Source organism: Pongo pygmaeus, chromosome 23 (assembly GCF_028885625.2).
Source record: "Pongo pygmaeus isolate AG05252 chromosome 23, NHGRI_mPonPyg2-v2.0_pri, whole genome shotgun sequence".
In the NCBI taxonomy this organism is placed as follows: domain Eukaryota; kingdom Metazoa; phylum Chordata; class Mammalia; order Primates; family Hominidae; genus Pongo; species Pongo pygmaeus.
Genome location: NC_085931.1, coordinates 34730706 through 34750693, shown reverse-complemented (window position 1 = coordinate 34750693; position 19988 = coordinate 34730706). Strand labels below are relative to the sequence as shown.

The window sequence follows — 19988 nt, the reverse complement described above, 5'->3', positions numbered from 1 at the left end:
GTAATTCCTACACTTTGGGAGGCCAAGGCGGGCAGATCACTTGACGTCAGGAGTTCGAGACCAGCCTGGGCAACATGGTGAAACCCCATCTCTACTAAAAATACAAAAATTAGCCAGGCATGGTGGCAGGCACCTGTAGTCCCAGCTACTCAGGAGGCTGAAGCAAGAGAATCACTTGAAACACTTGGAGGTTTCAGTGAGCTGAGAGCACACCACTATACTCCACCCTGGGTTACGGAGTGACACTCTGTCTCCAAAAAAAAAAAAAAATACAGTGTCCCACATCACCTTCTTGAGTCCACCTATGGCTGATTAGACCAGGAGGGACACCTGCCTGGGCTGAGCCTCTCAGATCTCCTTTGGGAAATACTTTGAACAAAGTGTCACAGTGGGTCATGGCTGAGCACTGATGCAGGTTGTGAGCCCCTTTCTTGGGCTTCCTGAGACCTGAGTCTTCCTCTTGGAGCCCTGCTCTACTCACTAATCTTTGAGCTAATCTTTGGTTTTATTCCTTTTAATGAAGCATACCTGAAGCCCCACCCCTTTCTCCCCACCCTGTACTCAGTTTTTCTGCAGCTGACCCTCCCTCCTTGGACCTGCTGTGGAGCAGGGGCATGTGGCCTGGGATAGTGTGGGGTGGAGTGCAGAGGTGGGAAGCATTATGTGAGAACTTGGAACCAGCCTCAAGAGGCTTCTGAATGAGTGGCCCGGGAAGCAGGCTTTCCAAAGCATGGCTGCCAGGCATTGCTGGGGACGTTTTTTTGTTTGTTTTGCTTTGTTATTTTTTTGTTTTTTGAGATGGAGTCTCACTCTGTCACCCAGGCTGGAGTGCAGTGGCATAATCTCGGCTCACTGCAACCTCTGCCTCCCAGGTTCAAGTGATTCTCCTGCCTCAGCCTCCTGAGTAGCTGGGATTAGAGGTGTGCGCCACCACACCAGGCTAATTCTTGTATTTTTAGTAGAGATGGGGTTTCTCCATGTTGGTCAGGCTGGTCTCGAACTCCCAATCTCAGGTGATCCACCCGCCTCGGCCTCCCAAAGTGCTGGGATTACAGGCGTGAGCCACCGCACCCAGCTGCTGGGGACACTTGAAAGTAAACTACAGGTTGTTCCTCCTAGGGTGCTAGAGCTCAGAAGTTGAAGGTCAGGACTGGGTATTTTACTGTTTTCTGTGAGTGTGAGCAAAGTGGCCTCTGTTCTCAGTTGGGAGCCTGCCTCCAGGGTCTGAGGACCCTTTCGCTGCCCAGGTTGTTCCCTCCTCTGCCTGTCTGTCCTTCCCCTCAGGGAGGGGCAGGCAGGGGTTCCCTCAGCAGACAGGAAGCTCACAATGAATGGAGCCTCCTACACACAGCCACAGGGCCCTCCCTGCCCAGTGTTCGGGAGCAGCCCTCAGTCCCTACAGCAGCCCGGTGGGGGCAGAAGGGTAGCCCTCATAGGAGCAAAGGCTTATAGGCAGGCTAGCATGGGCCCCACAGCCAGTGAGTCAGGGAGCTGGAGTTGCACTTTTGCCTCATGATGATTAGCGGAGCGGTTCAGTATGCTCAGCCTGGCCAGCAGTGGGCAGAATGGGACCAGTTGGGACAAGCTTGCAGGCCAAGAAGTGAGAGGGCTTTCGGAGCAGCTGGAGTGCAAGGTGATGAAGGCCTGCGCCCAGTGCTGGGAAAGGCGAGCAAGGGACCTGAGCAGGAGGGGAGGACGGATTGGCTGGGACAGTGGGTGCTGTGGAAAGGGTAGAGGGTCTGGCATTGTGCAGTCCCAGGTGCCAAGCCCAGCTCTGCCCATTGCCAGCCCTTTTCCTGTAGGACAGCATGGTCCTGAAGTGGAGTGAGATGGCCAGTGCAAGGTGCTTGGCTGCTGTGGTGAAGACCAGAGAGGGAGGAGTGGCTGGCCAGGCAGCTGGTGGGAAGGCCTGCTCTGTGGGCCAGTGAGAAGGCCCCAGAGAAGGCAGAGGCAGCCAGGCCCACACCCACCCTCTTACCCTACACCATTCTCCCCTGGGCCTGGATTCCACCAAGAGGCTCTTTGCCCGGAGATCACCAACTTAAGCACTGTGGCCAGAGCCCGGCCCTCCGAGCCTAAAGCAGCTGTACCACTGGCCATGAATAAGGAATGCTACTGATTCCTGACAAATAAGTCAGGGCTGCTATTTGGGCTTGTGGGGGCCCCCTGACAGAAGGCGGGTACTGGGTACATGTGGCAGGTTTGTAGGGTTGGTCAGGCCAGGGGTCTGTCAGTCTCCACCTTGAGCAGTCAAAAGACTACACTCCTAAACCAGTGGTGCTGGGCCAGAGATCAGTTCTGAAAATGCATCCCACAGCCTGATGATCAAAGCCCATGGCCAGAGCAGCCTGGAGCTGTGGAATCGATGTCTGCAGGAACTGCTGCTCATCGTGGTTTGCCATGCAGCCAGGAAGGAGGGGACCGCCTGCCTTCCCTGTGGGCGCCCTGAGCAGCCCACACACTCACTTCCAACCTACTTCTTGTTTCCCCAGAACCTCCAGTGGGCCCGCGACGTGTTGCTAGGCAGCAGTATCCCGTGGCAACAACTGCAGCACATGCCGGCACAGGGGCTCTTCTGCGAGAGGAACAAGACCAATTTCTTCAACGTGAGTACTTTGCCTTGTTGATTTCCAAGGCTGTTTGTTACTCCTGCTTTTCACTGAAGGCGCATGAATTGACCCCCTAGGTGGGTGTTCCCAGGGCTTCAGGTTTGCGGCATCCTCAGAGGGCAGGCAGGGTGGTGCAGTCGAGAGTGAGCCAGACTCCGGTGTGGGGCTGTGATTGCTGAGCGACTTCTGGCAAGTCACTGCCCCCTCCTGTGGGGAGAGGCATGGATGAGCTTGGTATGTTCTCCAAAGCCCCAGGTATTCTGGGGCCACACAGGCAGTGATGACAGGGGTACAGGCCCAGGTTCCTCCTCCTGCTGGAGCAGCTCCTCCTGTGGTCTCAAGCACGTAGGAGATTCTGACTGCTTCAAAAACAAGTGTGGGCTGGGCGCGGTGGCTCACGCCTGTAGTCCCAGCACTTTGGGAGGCCAAGGCGGGCAGATCATCTGAGGTCAGGAGTTCGAGACCAGCCTGGCCAACATGGCAAAACCCCATCTCTACTAAATATACAAAAATTAGCTGGGCATGGTGGCGGGCGCCGTAATCCCAGCTACTCAGGAAGCCGAGGCAGAATTGCTTGAGCCCGGGAGGTGGAGGTTGCGGTGAGCCGAGATCATGCCATTGCACTTCAGCCTGGGGGATCAGAGCAAGACTCTGTCTCAAACAAACAAACAAACAAACAAAAACAAGTGTGGCTTAGGCGCAGTGGCTTATGCCTGTAATCCCAGCACTTTGGGAGGCCAAGGCGGGCAGATCATCTGAGGTCAGGAGTTCGAGACCAGCCTGGCCAACATGGTGAAACCCTGTCTCTACTAAAATACAAAAATTAGCTGGGCGTGGTGGCAGGCACCTGTAATCCCAGCTACTCAGGAGGCTGAGGCAGGAGAATTGCTTGAACCCAGGAGGTGGAGGTTGCAGTGAGCCGAGATGGCGCCATTGCACTCCAGCCGGGGAGACAGAGTGAGACTCCCTCTTAAAAAAAAAAAGAGTGTGACCAATATTGGGCTTTTAGTGCACTTCAGCCCTGATATTCCGTGTGAGGTGGAGACTTACTCCTTGAGCAGGGCAGGGCCAATCCCCTAGGCCTGCCTGCCTCTCGTCCCAAAGGCCTACATATGCTCCTCTTGATACCCCACCTGGATCTACCCTCCCCCATTTCCTCTGTCCTGCATGGAGACAGCTGGCCCCTCACTCCCCTCTACCTCCAAGTCCTTACCTATCCACCGCCCCTCCCAGCATGGCCAGCTCCCAGCTGGGTGATTTTGGCAGGTCATACATCCCCTCTGAACTTTGGTTTCTTCTGTATTTTCCTTGATTCCCTCTTACTCATGGAGAAACTGAAGGGCAGAGTTGGCCTGAACAGGAGCTGAGGAGAGCAGGTTTCAGGTCTGGAGGGGTGTAACAGGCCAATTCTCAGGGTACGTGGGCAGGCAGGTCCCCACTGAGAGCCAGCCAGCTGGTGGGAGTGTCTGGATCCATGGCTCCTCCTCTCCCAGGGTGTGGTCTTCTGGGGTCAGAGTAGGAGCTTGAGATCCTGAAAGCCCTGCATCTGCCCACTCTCTCTGTTTTGGTATTTTATAGACAAGTAGGTGTGTTATTGGTAATCAATCTACATGATGCCAAGGGATTTGCTGCAAAAGAGAGGTGCCCTCTTACCTGCATGCTCAGGCCACAGCCACCTCCCCACAGCAGAAACTGTTTCTTGTCTCATGTGTGTCTTTCTAGAGGGCATCTGCCCATTTACAAGCTAGTGCACATAGATGTGCATAAAAGGCAAAAGTGCACACACTTCTGCCCCTTGTATTTTTTCACTAAACAATGTCTCTAACAGTATCTCTTGGAGATACTGTTAGAACCCACCCATTCTTTCTGATAGCTACTGCATAGTATTCCCAACATAGGGATGTCCCACAGTTTACCTACCCATCCCTCTTTTTTTTTTTTTTTTTTTTTTTTTTGAGACAGAGTCTTGCTCTGTCGCCCAGACTTGAGTGCAGTGGCGTAATCTTGGGTCAGTGCAACCTCCGCCTCCTGGGTTCAAGCAATTCTGCTTCAGCCTCACAATTAGCTGGGACTACGGGTCCACACCACCACGCCCAGCTAATTTTTGTTTTTTTTTTATTGTTTTTTTTTTTTTTTAGTAGAGACAGGGTTTCACCATGTTGGCCAGGCTGGTCTCAAACTCCTGGCCTCAAGTGATCCACCCTCCTTGGCCTCCCAAAGTGCTGGGATTACAGGCGTGAGCCACTGTGCCTGGCCTCCCATCCCTTATTGATGGACACTTAGATTAGTTCCAGTCTTTTTTACTACAAACAATACATCACACACACACACACACACACACACACACACACACAGATACACAGAAAGGCTCAGTGCTTCACCTATGAAGCACTGCCTTGACTGTGACATTACGTTAATTTTAACTTCTATGCAAATTTCGTGTCCTTCATGTTCATGTTCTAGTGGATTATTGGTCCTTTTCCTGTTGATTAATAAGAACTCTTTATATATCAATGAAATGAGCCCTTTGTCAGTGTTTTGAAAATCTGTTTTTCTGCAGTTGATAGGCTAGAGTTAGAGCTAGACAACTTGCTCAATTTCCCTGTCCTGGGTTCCTCACCTTGAAAGTGGGCTTCTTTTACCTGGCTTGAAGAGTAACTGTAGGAATCAAGTTAGATACCGGGGTAATATTTCTAACACAGGATCTGGCACATGGCAGGTACTTAAGAAAATAGTTTCCCTCCCTCCCTCTCTTCCTCTCTCCTTTTGGTGCTTTGCCCTTAAAGCCTATGCAGTGATATTGGAAGGAAAGACCCAACCTCCATGTCTTCCTCACAGGGGAAGACCTCAGCCTTTCTAATGGTAAAGCTAGGGAAGCTGGCCCCTCAGATGCCTGCCCCACAGAGCACATCCAAGTTGGCAGCCACATGCTCCAGGCCCCTTTCCCATTAGGCTCACTCCCTGCACCTCCTCCTTAGTTTCTGGGACCTTCCACAATGAGTCTTGCAGAAAAGCAGTCTGAGGTTGTGTGCCTGTGGGAGGGAAGGCTGGTACAGCCTCATGTAGGCCTGGCACATAGGCAATGCCATCCCTGCACCTGGAAGCCCCTGAAGATCAGGGCCACCCCAGCCCAGACTGGGTGTTTTGGTGGTTTTGCCGCTTCCAGGACAGTTGTTCGTTCCTCCATGCTTCCCAGTGACCTGCTGCTTTTACCATCGTTTGGGGCCTCTGTCCTCCTCTGCTTTCTTACCTCTTCTCTTTAGAGATAGGTTTGGGCTACTTGTGCTCCTTGAGCTATGCCTAGTGTCCGGTATGTCAAGAAATGCTTGGCAGTTCCTGAATGCTTTCAGCACATGAGTCTATCTGGCATATTCCCAAGTCTGGGGAAACTGCATACTAACGTGTTTATGAAGGAGCATTTAGGGCAGCCCTTGGCTGACTCTGCTGGGATGGGGCCATGTCTCTGGTAGATAGCCTTTAGGTTGGGATGAGCAGACTGGCTCACCTCTCTTCTAGCCTGCACTGGGGTTTACTGCTTAGTCTAGTGGGAAGCAAAGGCAGCAGGTGGGTGCTGGCCCTTGAGAGGAGGTAAAGGGAGGTTGAGGCTGGGGACATCAGCACCCTAATCCCTATCCCTCTCAACCCACTGTCCTGGGCCATCCACACTACCTAGCCTTTGTGTTGCTTAGCCTGTCATCCTTAGAGCTTGGGTGGGGGGCACTTCTGTTATTTTTTAATGATAATTTTTGAAAATTGTGAGAGTTGTAGTTTAGGAAAAATTCAAACCCCTTTTCCTTTGTTCTCACACCAACACAACAGTCAACACAGACAGAAGACTTCTGTGACCAAATGGGGGGCGGATTTAAGAGACAGCATCGCGCTGTGTCACCTAGGCCCTTGGGGGCCCTACCTCAGCCTGCCAGATAGCTGGTACTACAGACATGCACCACCATGCCCAGCCAATTTTTAAGTTTTTTATAGAGATGGAGTCTTGCTATATTGCCCAGGCTCAATTTCAACACCTGGAGATGGTGTCAGATCCCACAGGTTGAGGGCTTAGTCCTCAAAACATCCCTCACATCAGTCACCAGTCACAAGTCTGGGCCTCCGAAATGTCTAACTGACTGGCTTCAAGTTGATGTTCCTACAACCCCCTCTTTGGGTTTAATTTGCCGAAGTGGCTCACAGAACTCAGAGAAACACATTTCCCAGTTTATTATAAGGGATGTTATAGGAGGATACAGGGAAGGCTCTATCCTCCTGTAATTGTTTCTCTCCAGGCATACCACCCACCAGGAACTTCCATGTATTTAGTTATCTGGAAGCTCAGGAACCTGTCCTCTTTGGCCTTTTATGGAGACTTCATAGGCATGATTGAAACATGGACAACTATGTCAAAATCTTACTGGACCAAAAGATTATGATCTAAACCCAACAAGGCCTGTCTGTTCAGATTCTTCTTGCCCTCTCTGCAGCATTCCTTCCTCCAGGATGTGGGGCAGGAATCTTATCTGGAATGAAGGTCTTATGGCCCACAATCAAATTAGAGTCCTGTCTTGGGCAAGTGGAAAGAAGGGCAGGAGAAGGTCAGAAAAAGAGAGATTCTGTTCACAGTAACAAGGGCTATGGGAGTTAGGAGCCAGGAACCATGGATGAACAAACATATATATATCTGTCATATATATCATAATATCACAGTCATATAGGACCACATTTTCACTGCCAACAGTTCAGACACATAGAGTCCACATACCTTTGTTTGCCCATCCCCAGGCACTGTGCCCTTCTCAGAGGTGCTTCTGTGATCAGCCAAGCTGTTATCTTTTTCTGGGTCTGTGTGTACAAAAACAGATGTGTCGTGCGGCTTTTTAAAAAGTGCGTGTGTGGCTGGGTGCAGTGGCTCATGCCTGTAATCCCAGCACTTTGGGAGGCAGAGGTGGGTGGATCACCTGAGGTCAGAAGTTCGAGACCAGCCTGGCGAAACCCCGTCTCTACTAAAAATACAAAAATTAGCCGGGCGTGGTGGTGCATGCCTGTAGTCCCAGCTAGTCAGGAGGCTGAGGCAGGAGAATCCCTTCAACTCGGGAGGTGGAGGTTGTAGTGAACTGAGATTGCACCACTGCGCTCCAGCCTGGGCGACAGAGCGAGACTCCATGTCAAAAAAAAAAAAAAAAAAAGTGTGTGTGTGTGCTTTTTAGCGACTTTGCTTTTTCCATGACACCAAGTCTTGGAGAAGTTTCCATGTGAGAAGGTCAGGTCGTTTTGCTTTCTGCAGCTGCTGCCCAGTCTCTTTGGGTGAACACATGTATGGGCCCAGTGTCTGCTCTCACAGTCTCCTGGGTTGTGCGTCTTTGTGCTGTTGCTGTGTTCCTAAGTCCCCTGGCCTGGCCCAGAGGAGGTGCCCAGATGAATATTTGTGGATTAATTTCATTCATCCCTTTCCCCTCAGCAGTTGGTCTCCAAGCTCATTCTCCTGGATCAGCCAGTGCTGGATGTTGTAGGAGTCAGGGAGAGCCTTGGCCCTGGCCACAGGATGCTCAAGGCTGACGGTAGAGCACTGCCTGCATGTCTCCATGCGGGGCCTTCTTAAGATCCTACAGGGCATGTAGGAGGGACAGGGAGCTGGGCCCTCCCATGCGGGGTGGGGTGCTGCTCAGCCAGAAGGGCGGCGGGAGAGGAAGGCTAGGATTAGAGGCACCCTCGGGGGAACTCCTTAGGCTGGGCTGCTGACAGAACCTTCCTGGGAGTTTAAGGGACCAGAGAATGGGATGGGTGCTAAGGATCGAGTGAGTGGGACCTTGGGTTCCTATGTCAGCTTTGCTGACAGGAACTCCTTGCAAATGGGAACTGCCCCATGGCTGGCTGGCCCCCACAGCAGCACAGATGGACGTGTAGCAGGGCTCAGCACTGTGGTTGAACATGAGGGGGAGTGAACATGGCATGTCTCGGGTCGCGCTGTTCCACACACTGTCCTTCCCTGGGCAGAGAGGACCAGAAAAGCAGGCACCAAGCTAGGTGGTAGGTGCTGCTGGGGTGGCTACCCACACCATGGAGGCTGAGGGTTTGTGTCTGGGTGCCCTGAAGCTTCTGGGGCTCTCCCCGCAGGCATACACACCTCTGGGCAGGCAAGCCTGCATGGGCCAGAGCCAGGCTGCTTTGTCCAGGGTGAACTTCTCTCCCTGTCTTGTAGTTGATTCAGAAACGTTCCCATAGTAACCAAGCCAGACAGAGATGGTTCTCCTTCCTTCCCCAAAATGTTTGCTTATTTTAGCAGGCAGGGTTTTTTCTTGTTTCAACCCAGTTTCCAGCCTCTGAAAGAAGCAAAGGGAGCTCAGGGCCAGGCTGGTACTGCCTCCTGCTTCTGAGGCTGTGTGGGGCAGGCAGCAGTGGTGGCCTGAGTGTGAGAGTGGAAGGGAGGTGCCGGCCTACTGTGGCCTCCCTGAGTGTGGTGTCTCCCCTAAAGCTGCTCCTGCCGCTGCTCAGGTGGGCAGCCCCCAGGCCCCAAGATCACTGAGAAGAGCACAGATTTTGGGCACAGGCAGGCACAGCTCCCAGCCACTCTACCCCTTACTCAGCCTGGGCTACCCGTAAGCAGAGTGGTCCCGACAGGTGGATGAAAGCTATCATTACACACTTGGCATGCCACACAAATCACCCTTAGGTCTGGAGATGGGCCTGCATGGAGGCCTTGGGGCTTATCTGTGGATCCTAGAGGCCAGTGCTAGGATGTGACTGAAGCAGGGAGCAGGAGGAGCTCCAACTCACACTTGGCTGGGGCCTCCATAAGCTCAAGGCTCTGCCCTGGCTTGAATGGAGCAGCCTGAGATGTGGATGGTGGCCTTAGCCGTCACACCCACCACACAGGCCTCTTTCTGTGAGGCCTGGCCCAGTCGTTGGTGCCTGTGGATGGTGGTCAAACTTCCTCTTCTTGGTCACTGCTGCATAGCACTCCACTGTCTGGTTGTCCTGGTGGTCTACCTCCCCTCTTCCCAGCAGATAGGTGGCTTTTGGTTTTCCACTATTAGAAAAAGAATGCTGCTATCTCTCATCTCCTTTCTCACCTGTGTCAGGGTCTCCAGGACAAATGTCTGGAAGTTGGAGGCCAGGACACAGGTCCCCACAGCCAAGTGCTTCCACACCTTGCCAGGTGTTTTGGCAGAGCCAGGCCAGATGCCCTCCCACCAGCTCTTGCCCCACCCCCTCCCAGGACTCAGAACCGAAGATGACTTTCATTTTGGCCAATCTGTGGGGTGTGCCAAAAAACCCCAGGTGGTTTCAGTGTGTGTCTCCCATGTGACTGGAGAGGCTGAGCCTCTTCGCACACTGGTGGCCAGTCCCCTTTTTCTGCCCAGGGTCTGCCATGTTCTCTCCTACTTGGTGGCTGCCACAGGTGGTTCTGTTTGTCCTGACTGTGTTGCTTAAACTGATGGGAGGTACAGTCATCATGAGCTGTCTTTGTTTCTTGAAAACATTTATGCCCCGTGCTGTCCCAGCCCTGGAGCCTGAGTGCTCACTGAAGGCCTTGATGTGGTCTGGTAGGAAGGAAGGGCCTCCCCACCCAATTTCTGGTACCCCACACCTGCCAGAGTTGGGGGGAAGGAGAGAAAATCTCCAAAGCCCCGGGTACTGTCCCTCTCAGCAAGAATCAGTCATGCCCATTGTACTTTAACTTGCCACCAGTTGGTTGTGTAACCTTGGAGGAACCCCCTCCCTGCACCCAGTGAGCAGATGCGAGGTATATGTTAGGGGTGGGTACGGTGGACCCACCTTCCAGGCCAGGTCTCAGCCAGTGCCTCTCTCCTCAGAGAGAGCCAGTAGTTCAGAAGGAGGCTGTTGGAGCCCAGCAGACCTGGACACCCCAAGGCAGGGACCTCATCTAAGACAGCATTGCCGTTGCCCTCCCAAAACCCCTCCTAGCTCAGCAGGCAGGGAGTGCCTAGTGACTGAATTCCTCTCATCCTCAAGAATTCCCTAGGATGAATGACTGGGAATTAGCAGCCCCAGAGCGAGGGGAACAGGTATATCCTGACTCAGTCACCCAGGAACCCAGCTGTGGCCAGGCCCCAAGGTCTGTGCCTGAGACATCTGCCTCCTGTTGCAGGGCCAGATCTGGCATCACCTCCCTGACCAGCCCCAGCCTGACTTGCCCCTTCTCTCTCTCCATCCCTCTGGCTTGTAAGAGAGGTACCTTGCCTGGTGGGCCTGTGGTCAGCCCCTGCCCCCAGGCGTCAGCCCCAGGTTCAGAGCCTGTTGCAGGCAGACATCAGTGAAGACCAAAGCACAACCTAGGGAAGAAATGTTAGTCTCCACTCAATTCCTGGTGCCCCACACCACTCCAGGCGCCTCGCAATAGGAAGCCTGTTCGCAGGATTCCTCATCGCCAACAACATTCTCCCCTCATCCCTCCCCCAAACAACAATTCCACCTCACCTAAAACTTGCAGCCCTAAGCATTACCTTCTTAGGCCTCCTAGTAGCCCTAGACCTAAACTACTTAAGCAACAAACTCAAACTAAAAGCCCCACTGCATATATTTTATTTCTCCAATATACTTGGATTCTACCCCAACAGGTAAACAAGCCCCAGGACTGTCCACACAGGGTGTTCCTGCCTACCTTCTCTCATCAGGGCCAGGGAGCATGGGGATAGGAAGAGCTGGTTTGTAATAGCCTCACTCCTTCCCCCAAGTCAGTCCCATATCACCTTCTCCCCTCTCAGGACCAGTTGTGACCAATTTTCATGCCACCGCTGCTTGTCCCCTTGCTCACACTTCAAGGAGCATAATACCTGCTGTGCGTCAGGCCCTGGGCCAGCTGTGTGGTCAAAAAGGGCTCAGGTCCACAGGCCAGCCTGCAAGCCTGGATTAGTAGTCACCTTTCAAAGAGGTGCTAGGAAGTAAAGTGACTTGGCCATGGTCCTATCACCAGTCTGTGCTGGAGGAGGGGTGTGTATTTCACTATGTGTAGTGTGGAAGCCCATGCGTTGTGGCTGGCAGCCTCAAGTCAGGGGCCCCCTGGTTCCTACACTGGGATTGGCCCAGCTGTCCCAGACAGGAGTGTTATTTGAATGGCCCATTGGCTGGATGGGGAGGATGGAATTAGGTAGCAGTGGGCAGGGGGATGTGGGCATCTAGCCCCACCATAGGAGATGAGGCTGGGATTCCAGACTGAGAGGGGACCAGTGCTAGGCTGTGGCATCAAGCAGGGATTCCCTTGGGTTGCGGGACTACACTGTCTGCTAGCCTGAGCCCCCAGGCCCTTTTGGTGTGGCTCCAACTGGCTGGCTAGCTGGGTTGTACCATTTTTCCTTGGTAGCCTCCAGGCCTGTCCTGGGATGGGGCTCTTGAGGCTGACAGCAGTGACAATGGAGGATGCTACCCTGCCTGCAGTGCCACAGCAGCTGGGCCTGGCTGTGCCTGGCCTTGTTGGGGGCCTGGCAGAGAGTAGCGGGCCATAGTAGCAGTGGCAGGACCAGCATTCATTGCGGGCTTGATCAGGGGGGTGCCTCCTTTGGTGACATAGCACGTCTGTGAGGCTTAGGTACTATTATCCTCATTGTACAGACGGGGAAATTGTTACCAATAGGCTCTGCAGGCTGGGAAAACCAAAGCCCTTTTCTACCCTCTGCCCCCTGGGCCATCAGAGGCCTGGCTCCTTCCCTTGGACAGCAGTGCTTATGGCTGTTTTCAGGCCCTGGGCCCGCTATGTGGTCAAAAGGGGCTCAGGTCAGTGCCACTCCCCAACTGGTTGGCTGCTCTGGGTGCCGGGAGAGAATGATGCCAAAGGGATGCTTGTGAAGTGCTTGTCTTCTGCAGCAGCAATTGCCAGTATTCCTGACACAGTGGGCCAGGGCCCCATGGGAGCCTGGTGCTATTGTGTCCCTTTGAACAAGGTGCAGAAGCCTAGGGAATAATGGCCCAAGATCACAAGCTAGCAAGTGGCCAGGCTGCCATTCAAGGTCTGTCTGAATCCAAGGCCTGCACTCTTAGCCACTATGTCACTGGAAATTCAGAGGTCACATCTAAGCTCTCTGTTCCAGGAGTGATGTCTGCTGTGGACATGTGATGGGGAGGGACAGCAAGAGTGTCAGACTGCATCCTTGCTCCTCCTTGCCTCTCCAGGAGGTGGACTCTCTTGTCCCTCCCTTGCTTTCACCATCAGAGAGCAGGGCTGAGACCTCCTGGTGGTGAAGCATTCTGCCCAGCCCTTGGTCACCTGATGGTGCATGTCATCTTCCACTAAGCCATTAGAGAGGCCCACTCTCAAGGGGTGCCCAGGTCCCTAGGGGAGATGATCAGGTAAACAGAGCACATGATCCAGCAGCCATGGAACCCAGAGCTCACAGTGTGTTTTGAGAAGGCCTGTGGTAGATGGGAAGATCATGGGCACAGGGGCAGCTGGGCTGCACTGGCCCCAATTTGTAGAAACCACAAGTAAATCTCCTCCACATTTTGACTTCCCTCTTTGGGGCCTCACCTGGCACTCTGTTGCCCCTCCTGCCCACCTCTCCCTCAAGGCCATCCTCGGCCTGTTCAGACTGTTGGTGGAGGCCATTTCCAGTCAGGGCTTTCCTGCCAGGTGTTGCTGTGCTCGGTGTTGCTGTGCTCAATGTGACTGCACAGCCCAACCTTCCCCAGGCTTATCCCCAGCCCTGCCCAGGCTAGTGTTTCATCCTGCCTGAGCCCCTATGGGAGTCACTTTTGCACATGTGCTTTTGGAGACAGGCCTGCCCCTCCTGGAGCACAGACCCCATCACCTAAGTGAGCAGACAGTGTGAGAATGACAGGAGAGTGACGTTGGAGGACATGCCTGTGAAGGACAGAGCAGGGCCAGGCTTCTGAGCAGAGGGTGCAGCATGAGGCACAGTGTGGGGCACAGACGGTGCCGCATGTACATCAGGGAGGGCCTCGCAGAGTTGCATGCTATACACAGGGGTGGGTGGCCAACTGGCCACCACTGGACCCTGTTTTCCTGGGCCAGGTGCAGAGTTTGGTCTTTCCCACAAAGGAAGGAGGGCTGAATTGAGGAGCGTCTTCCAGGTGTTGCACTAGCTGCCCTGAATGCACTGGAGGGGCTGGGCTGGGGCTGGGGCTGGGGCTGGGGCAGAGGCAGCAGGAGCACTGTCAACCCTCCATTCCTCAGGGCTCCAAAGTGCTGTGTTTGGCACTTCTACATACAATGGCTTGTTGAATTCTCATAATTCGTGAGATGTAGGTAGTGCCATTGTCCCTGCCTCGCAAATTAAGAAACCGAGACAGGCACACAGCAAGTTCGCACCTGAGCCAGGATTTAGGTGTTCTGAGCCAGGACCCAGACTGCCTGTGGACTGACGGGATGAGGGGAAGCGGAGTACAAGAGGGCCGAGGAGGTGGGCTTGGGGGACCCGGTGCTCAGCGCTGGCACTCTGATGCTCAGATCTGTCGTCCCGTGTGTCTCTGCCTGGTGTGCCAGGCATGTGGCCCTGGGTCTGAGTGCATGCGTATGTCTGTCCTCCAATGGACAGAGCGCTAGGATGCCTCTGAGGGCAAGCAGTGTCCTCAGTGGAGGATGGACGCAACACAGTAGAGATGCCACTCAAGGCCGTGCTACGATGGAAGGGCGCTGCTTATTATCCCACTCTTTCCCCAAGGGTAGTCTCAGCTCCTAATGCGCCCATGTCATCTGGTTTTCAGAAGAAATTGGGATTGATTGTGGCTTTTCCTGGGGTATCCCCGTGATACCAAGTCACCAGTGGCTGTAGACATCCCACCCTGGCTGGTGAGGAAATGGGCTGGGCTTCTGCCTCTGGCTCTGCCCTTGGCTGTGACCTAGGCAGGTCATCTGGCCTCTCTGTATACCTCCTCTATCACTAAGATTAACTGAGGTATGCAGCAGCCCTTAGGACTGTCAGGGGATCAAAGGAAACCCAGTCACATAACAGTGGGACTCATAGGACAGAAAAGAAAGAAAAAAGTTTAAATTGAGGAAATATGAGCTACTTGGCTGTAGTAGGAATTGCTGCACTAGCACTATTTTTAGCATTGCTGAGATGATCTATGGGCCAGTTGCACAAGCAGAGTAAACAAAAGAAACACTTCAAGTTCTCCAGGGAAAAAAGGTCCTGTTTTTAAGAGTCTTAAAAGAGTTAGCAAACTTGTGTGGATTCTAAATGTATCCCCGAGCTCTCCTTCCTTCCCACATCCTGGGCTCTGCAAGCTTTGTGGAACTTCACAGCTTCCGGCTTGCACAGCCCCCGTGTTCAGCCTGGAGCAGGTCTGAAGGCCGCCCTGTCTGGGGAGGGGCAAGCCTGAGAGGCAGCAGGTGGAGAGGGGGTGCTTCCTGCCTGAGAAGCTACAGTGTGTCCTCACCAGTAGGAGAGGTCAGTAGGAGGAAGTACACACAGAGGAGTGGCGGGGACAAGGCCACAGGTTGCCCAGGCCCCTGCCCTGACAGGACCACAGCAAAAGCCAGGCCGCCTGCATTCACAGTTATAATTTTTTAAAAAATAATTAAATAAATAAAATGTAAGCAGCCTTTAGACCATCATTCCTGGTATAAATTATTTTCTGGCTATCCGGAGACAGTTTTCATCTCCAGATGTGGATTCAAAATTGTGGCAAAGCCAGGATGCTTGGGCAGAGGAAGATGATCTTGTTAAGCCCTTAGCATTCATGATCCCACGGAATCCCCATGACCATCTTGCTAGGAGGTACAGAAATCTCTGCAGACAGCACACTCATGACTTGCCTAAGGTCATATAGCCAGTAAGTGGCAGAGCCCAGACTGGGAACCCATGTCCCGTGGGCCAGCCTCCATGCCGGAGTTTCTGCCCAGCCTATCAGAAGCAGCTGCTATTTTTTCCCTAGTGGGATGCCAGTGTTTGTATATACATCCACCACCTCAGCCCACAGCCCCCTCTGCCCCCAGCTGCCCTGGGTATTCAGTCAGAAGCTCGCTGTTTAACATTCCTGAATAGAGGAGCATTTTTCAGCATGAACTTCATTTCCCACCGCAAGTTATTTTTCAGAGGTTTGTTCTTGGAATGTATCCCAGCAGTACCTCCCTCCCTCCCTGCCTCCCTCCCTCTCTCCCTGCCTCCGTCCCTCTCTCCCTGCCTCCCTCCCTCCGTCCCTGCCTCCCTCCCTCCCTGCCTCCCTGCCTCTCTGCCTCTCTGCCTCCCTCCCTCCTTTGCTCCCTCCCTCCCTGCCTCCCTCCCTCCCTGCTTCCCTGCCTCCCTGCCTCCCTCCCTTCCTCCCTTCCTTCCTTCCATCCACCTCTCCTTCCCTCCTCTTTCTTTTTTTTTTTTTGAGACAGGGCTTCACTGTGTCACCCAGGCTGAAGTGCAGTGGCTTGCGTCATCACAGCTCACTAAATCTCGACCTCCCATGCTCAAGTGATCCTGCTGCCCAAGTAGCTGGGGCTCCCAAGTAGCTGGGGCTGCAGATGTGCCCCACCACACCCAGCACACATCTTTTTTTGAGGGACAGGTCTCATTATGTTGCCCAGGATGGTGTCAAACTCCTGGGCTCAAGCAATACTTCTGCCTTAGCCTCCCAAAGTGATGGGATTACAGGCATGAGCCAGTGCGCCTGGCCCTAGCTGCATCTTTCTCAGGCATGTGTGCTGTGTGTGGCAGTCTCAGCTTGGGCAGAGCTTCTTGTTCTACATGTTTTGTCCTCCTAGGACACTGCTCTGGGCCCAGGTGCACTGTCTGCAGGGGGAGGTACACTTCCAAGCGGAGGTGTGGGACCTTCAGCAAGGCTTTGGAAAGTAGACTGAGCAGGTAGGTGGCCCAGTCACATTCAGGAAAGCCTGGGCAAAGGCAGAGTCTGGGTGTGAGCAGGCAGGAAGAGGCTGAGGGAGGGCTGTGGCCACAAGAAGCTGCAGGACCTGGCAGGGGCGGGGACCACAAGCACCCCATCTTGGGGCCTAAAGGAAGAGGGGGTTGCTGTTAGAAGTTTCCCTCTTGAGAGAAGACTTGGCAGTGCCACCACTACACTGTCCTCTCAGCCCACAGAGCACTGGGTGCTCACTTCACGTGGGTATTGCCCATGGAAGTCCAAGCAAGGGGCCCAGGTGGTACCTCCCATGGCCCAGAGATGGACAGTGTTGGAGTTGTTCCAGTAGAAGAGTGTGTCCTTATGGCAGGGCCATATGGATTCATTCTCATGGCAGCCAAGAGCCTGGGGCTACCCCAGACTCTCTAAGGGCCCTGGCTGACTTTTGAGCCCTAGGGTTAAAGGGCACAAGCAGTCCTGAGGGCTCCCATCCTTTGCTGTGCATGTCATTAGGGTTGCCCTCTGTGGCAGGAGCCTCGGTAGGTGTGGCTGGGACTTGTAGACAGCAGGAGGGGCTCTGAAGTCCATAGCAACTGGTCTAAGTCCAGCATAATCCTCTGATTTTCCCTGTGTGCCTGCTCCTGGGGTGGACACTGCCCTGTCCTCAGAGTTTAGTCCTGCTGTGACTTCCTGGTCTTGGCCCCTTTTACCTTAGCTTCTCCATCTCCAAAGGTGGGCCAGTTGGATGAGGTCAGTGGTTTTCCAGTCCTTTTTCCAAAAGAAGCCTTTCTGTCATGCCCAAATGGAAAACAGATGAAAGGGCAGCTGTTCCAGCAGAGGCAGGAAGGGCCAGGCCCCACCCGCTCAGGCTGCACCCCCCTGCAGCCTAGGCTCCTGAGCAGGCGGGGTGTGAGCCCAGCGGAGGCTGTGGGCTCTCCTCTGCCCTGCCACCAGCGGCCATCCCAGAGAAGTCAACCCTTAGGTCAGTGGCCAGCCTCCTTTCTGGGGTGGCTTCAGTTTGGAAATTTGCCCTCTTTCCCTTTCTCTTCCCTTTTTCCTCCCTCTGCTTTCCCCCAACCCCACACATAACTTTTTTCCTATTTGGAAAGTTTGACCAAGTTGCTTCTGAGAGAGCTGCATTGGGATTGAAATCCAAAAGCAGAGCTTGGTGCCTGGTTACCATGATGACAGGCTGCAGCTGACAAGTGCTCCTGGGGACCAGGAGGAGCAGACCAAGGACTCCCTCACACATGGGCCTCTGTGATGGGTGTCCTAAACCCACCTGTGAGCCCGGTGAGGATCACCCCAGCCAGCCTCAGGCTCCACTCCTGACCTGAGTGGCTTTGAGCAAGCTGGTCAGTGTTTGTAAGCCTCAGTTTCTTTATCTGCAAAGTGGGATTGACCAGACCCACCTCTTAGAGTTATGGGGAGGGTCACATAAGAATACTCTGGGAAAGCATGTTACTACCATGTGCCCCCAGGGCCTGCCTGGCACACAGCACTGCCATTGTGTCCAGGGGACTTGTGATAGGGAAAAGGACCATGGATAAAGGCAGACATGCTACAGATGGGCTCACTGAGGTCAGTGGGGGAGAAGGTGAGATGGATCAGGGCCAGTTGAGAAGGCCACATGAAGGAATCGTAGGAATTTGATTTATTCAAAATACAAGTTTTGAAATGCTGATCTCTAAATATGAGTAAATAGTCTAGAATTAAGTTAGGTCAGAGCAGGTAGAGCCTCATGGCTCTTACCCGTGGACTCCACCCCATCACTGGGCACATCACTGGAGAACTATAGAGTTCTCCAGACTCCCTTGCTGCATAGGGATATTGAGTCATTTGTTTAGACTGCTCAGAGCCTGCTATTGGGAACCCCAGGCTGGAGAAAGCACACAGCAGGAACTGGCCACCATAGGTCTAGCTCTGAGCTTTATTTCCAGGGAAGAGCCTACCTGGCTATATTCAGAGGAGGGGTGGAGGAGCCTTGGACTCCAGGCCATACCTCTGCTTAGGGCCAGACTCCATACAGCCCAGCCAGGCAGGCACATGAGGCCTCGGCCTGATGGGGAAGGAACCTGGCCCTGCCTCACGGGTGTGGGGCACCAAAAGAGGCTGTGTTGTGGAGGCCTTTGACATGGAAGGCTGGCTCCCAAGGGCTACAGATGAGGAACTCCTCTCCTGGGAGACAGGAGATACCTGTGCTTCGGGAAACAGTGGTAAGAGGGAGGGCTCCAACTGCTGGGAGCCCACCGCCCTTAGCTTTACTTTTTGTGAGGCTGGTTATGAGCACCACTTCCAGCTCTTAGCAGGTGCCCTGAGTGTACTACTGTGTGAGTCTCAGGGCGCTGCAGGTACAGGAAAGAGGTGGCTGCCAGTCCTCAGCAAGTGTGCTTGGGAGCTCTCCTGGAGGCCCGCACTAACCTTGCAGTTGGCCAGATTGTCAGACAGACTCAGTAGAAGGCATTCCAGGAGGGAAAACCAAGAGAGGCAGTTTGCAGCATGAGGGTCCCTCATGGGGTGGAGGGAGGCAGCAGTGGGGAGGGCAGACTAGGCCAGTCCTGAAGGGCTGCCTGCCACCACCATCAGCAGGCCAGCTCTGTCCTAGGCAGTGAAACCATCTCGGGGTGTGGAGGCCCGAGTGCTGTGGCTGCTGGAGGGAGCTCTGAGAGCAGTGGACTGCATAGCTTAGAGTGCAAGCCTAGGACAGGACAGGGGGCTAGAGAGACCAAGAGATTGCTGAGGTGGGACTGAGAAGACCCCACACCCTGGTGGCTGAGAGAGTACGTTTTGGCCACAGATAATCAGAGGCACTTCTGGCTCCGCTGGTGGAAGAGTGCTGGGTTTGGAGTTAGACCTAGGCTAAATTCTGCTATTCTCCAGTGGGAGCATCTTGTCAGTGTGGGAGCTGGTCCGAACCAGTGACCCTCTTCTTGGCAGATGGACCCTGTCCCATTCCCTCACATAAGGGGTGGGAGGCCTTGGTGCTGTAATGGAGGGTGCTATGCTTGGGTCAAGTCTTTCTGGTCACATCTCAAATTTGTTCCTCTAGTTTGGGGGTGACTCTGTAGGGCAAGCCTGGGCAAGTTTGTTCCCTTTCTGAGGCAACACAGGGGATTGAAGGATTTCTCCCTAGAGCTGTCATGAGGCAGTAAGAGGTAGTGGGATGTGAGCCTACTTGGGAACCCGAATGCCCTTGGAGGTACCAGCTCTGCCTAGGACCTCACCTCTGGCTCGTGGTCAGGCTAACCCATGCCACCAGAGTGCCTGTTCCCACTACCTGTTCAGCTTGGCCCCCTCCCTGCACAAAGGGGGTCTGTCTGACAAAGATCCTGTGCAGGCCATCCAGGGAGGACACCTGGCACGGACCATGGCAACTGCCACCATTCGTGGCCTGAAACCACAGTTTGGTTCCAAGGAATTCTCCCTGCCCCCATTGCTGCCCCATGACCTTCCTACCTTGCAGCCCAGCCAGAGGAGCCAGATCCCCACAAGCCACAACAGCATTGTTTAGGGGCCAGGGGTCAGAAGATGGATCGACTGCCCTACTTTTCTCCATATGAATGTCAGATGTGGCTTTTCTAAGATCCGGGCTTCCCTCCTGAGATGAAACAGAAGCAGCTCAGC

The 19988-nt window shown here is 53.9% G+C and overlaps 1 protein-coding gene across 7 annotated transcripts in view; it reads left to right on the top strand.

Annotated features, from left to right (window-relative positions):
• The window catches only part of LOC129022957 (calcineurin-binding protein cabin-1), a 169510-nt gene that overhangs the window by 123206 nt on the left and 26316 nt on the right, over positions 1–19988 (top strand). For all 7 annotated transcript variants that reach the window (XM_054469340.2, XM_063662877.1, XM_063662876.1 and 4 more), the window contains one exon: positions 2493–2606. In XM_054469340.2, the coding sequence (XP_054325315.2) occupies positions 2493–2606 (114 nt within the window). The remainder of the gene's footprint in view (positions 1–2492; positions 2607–19988) is intronic.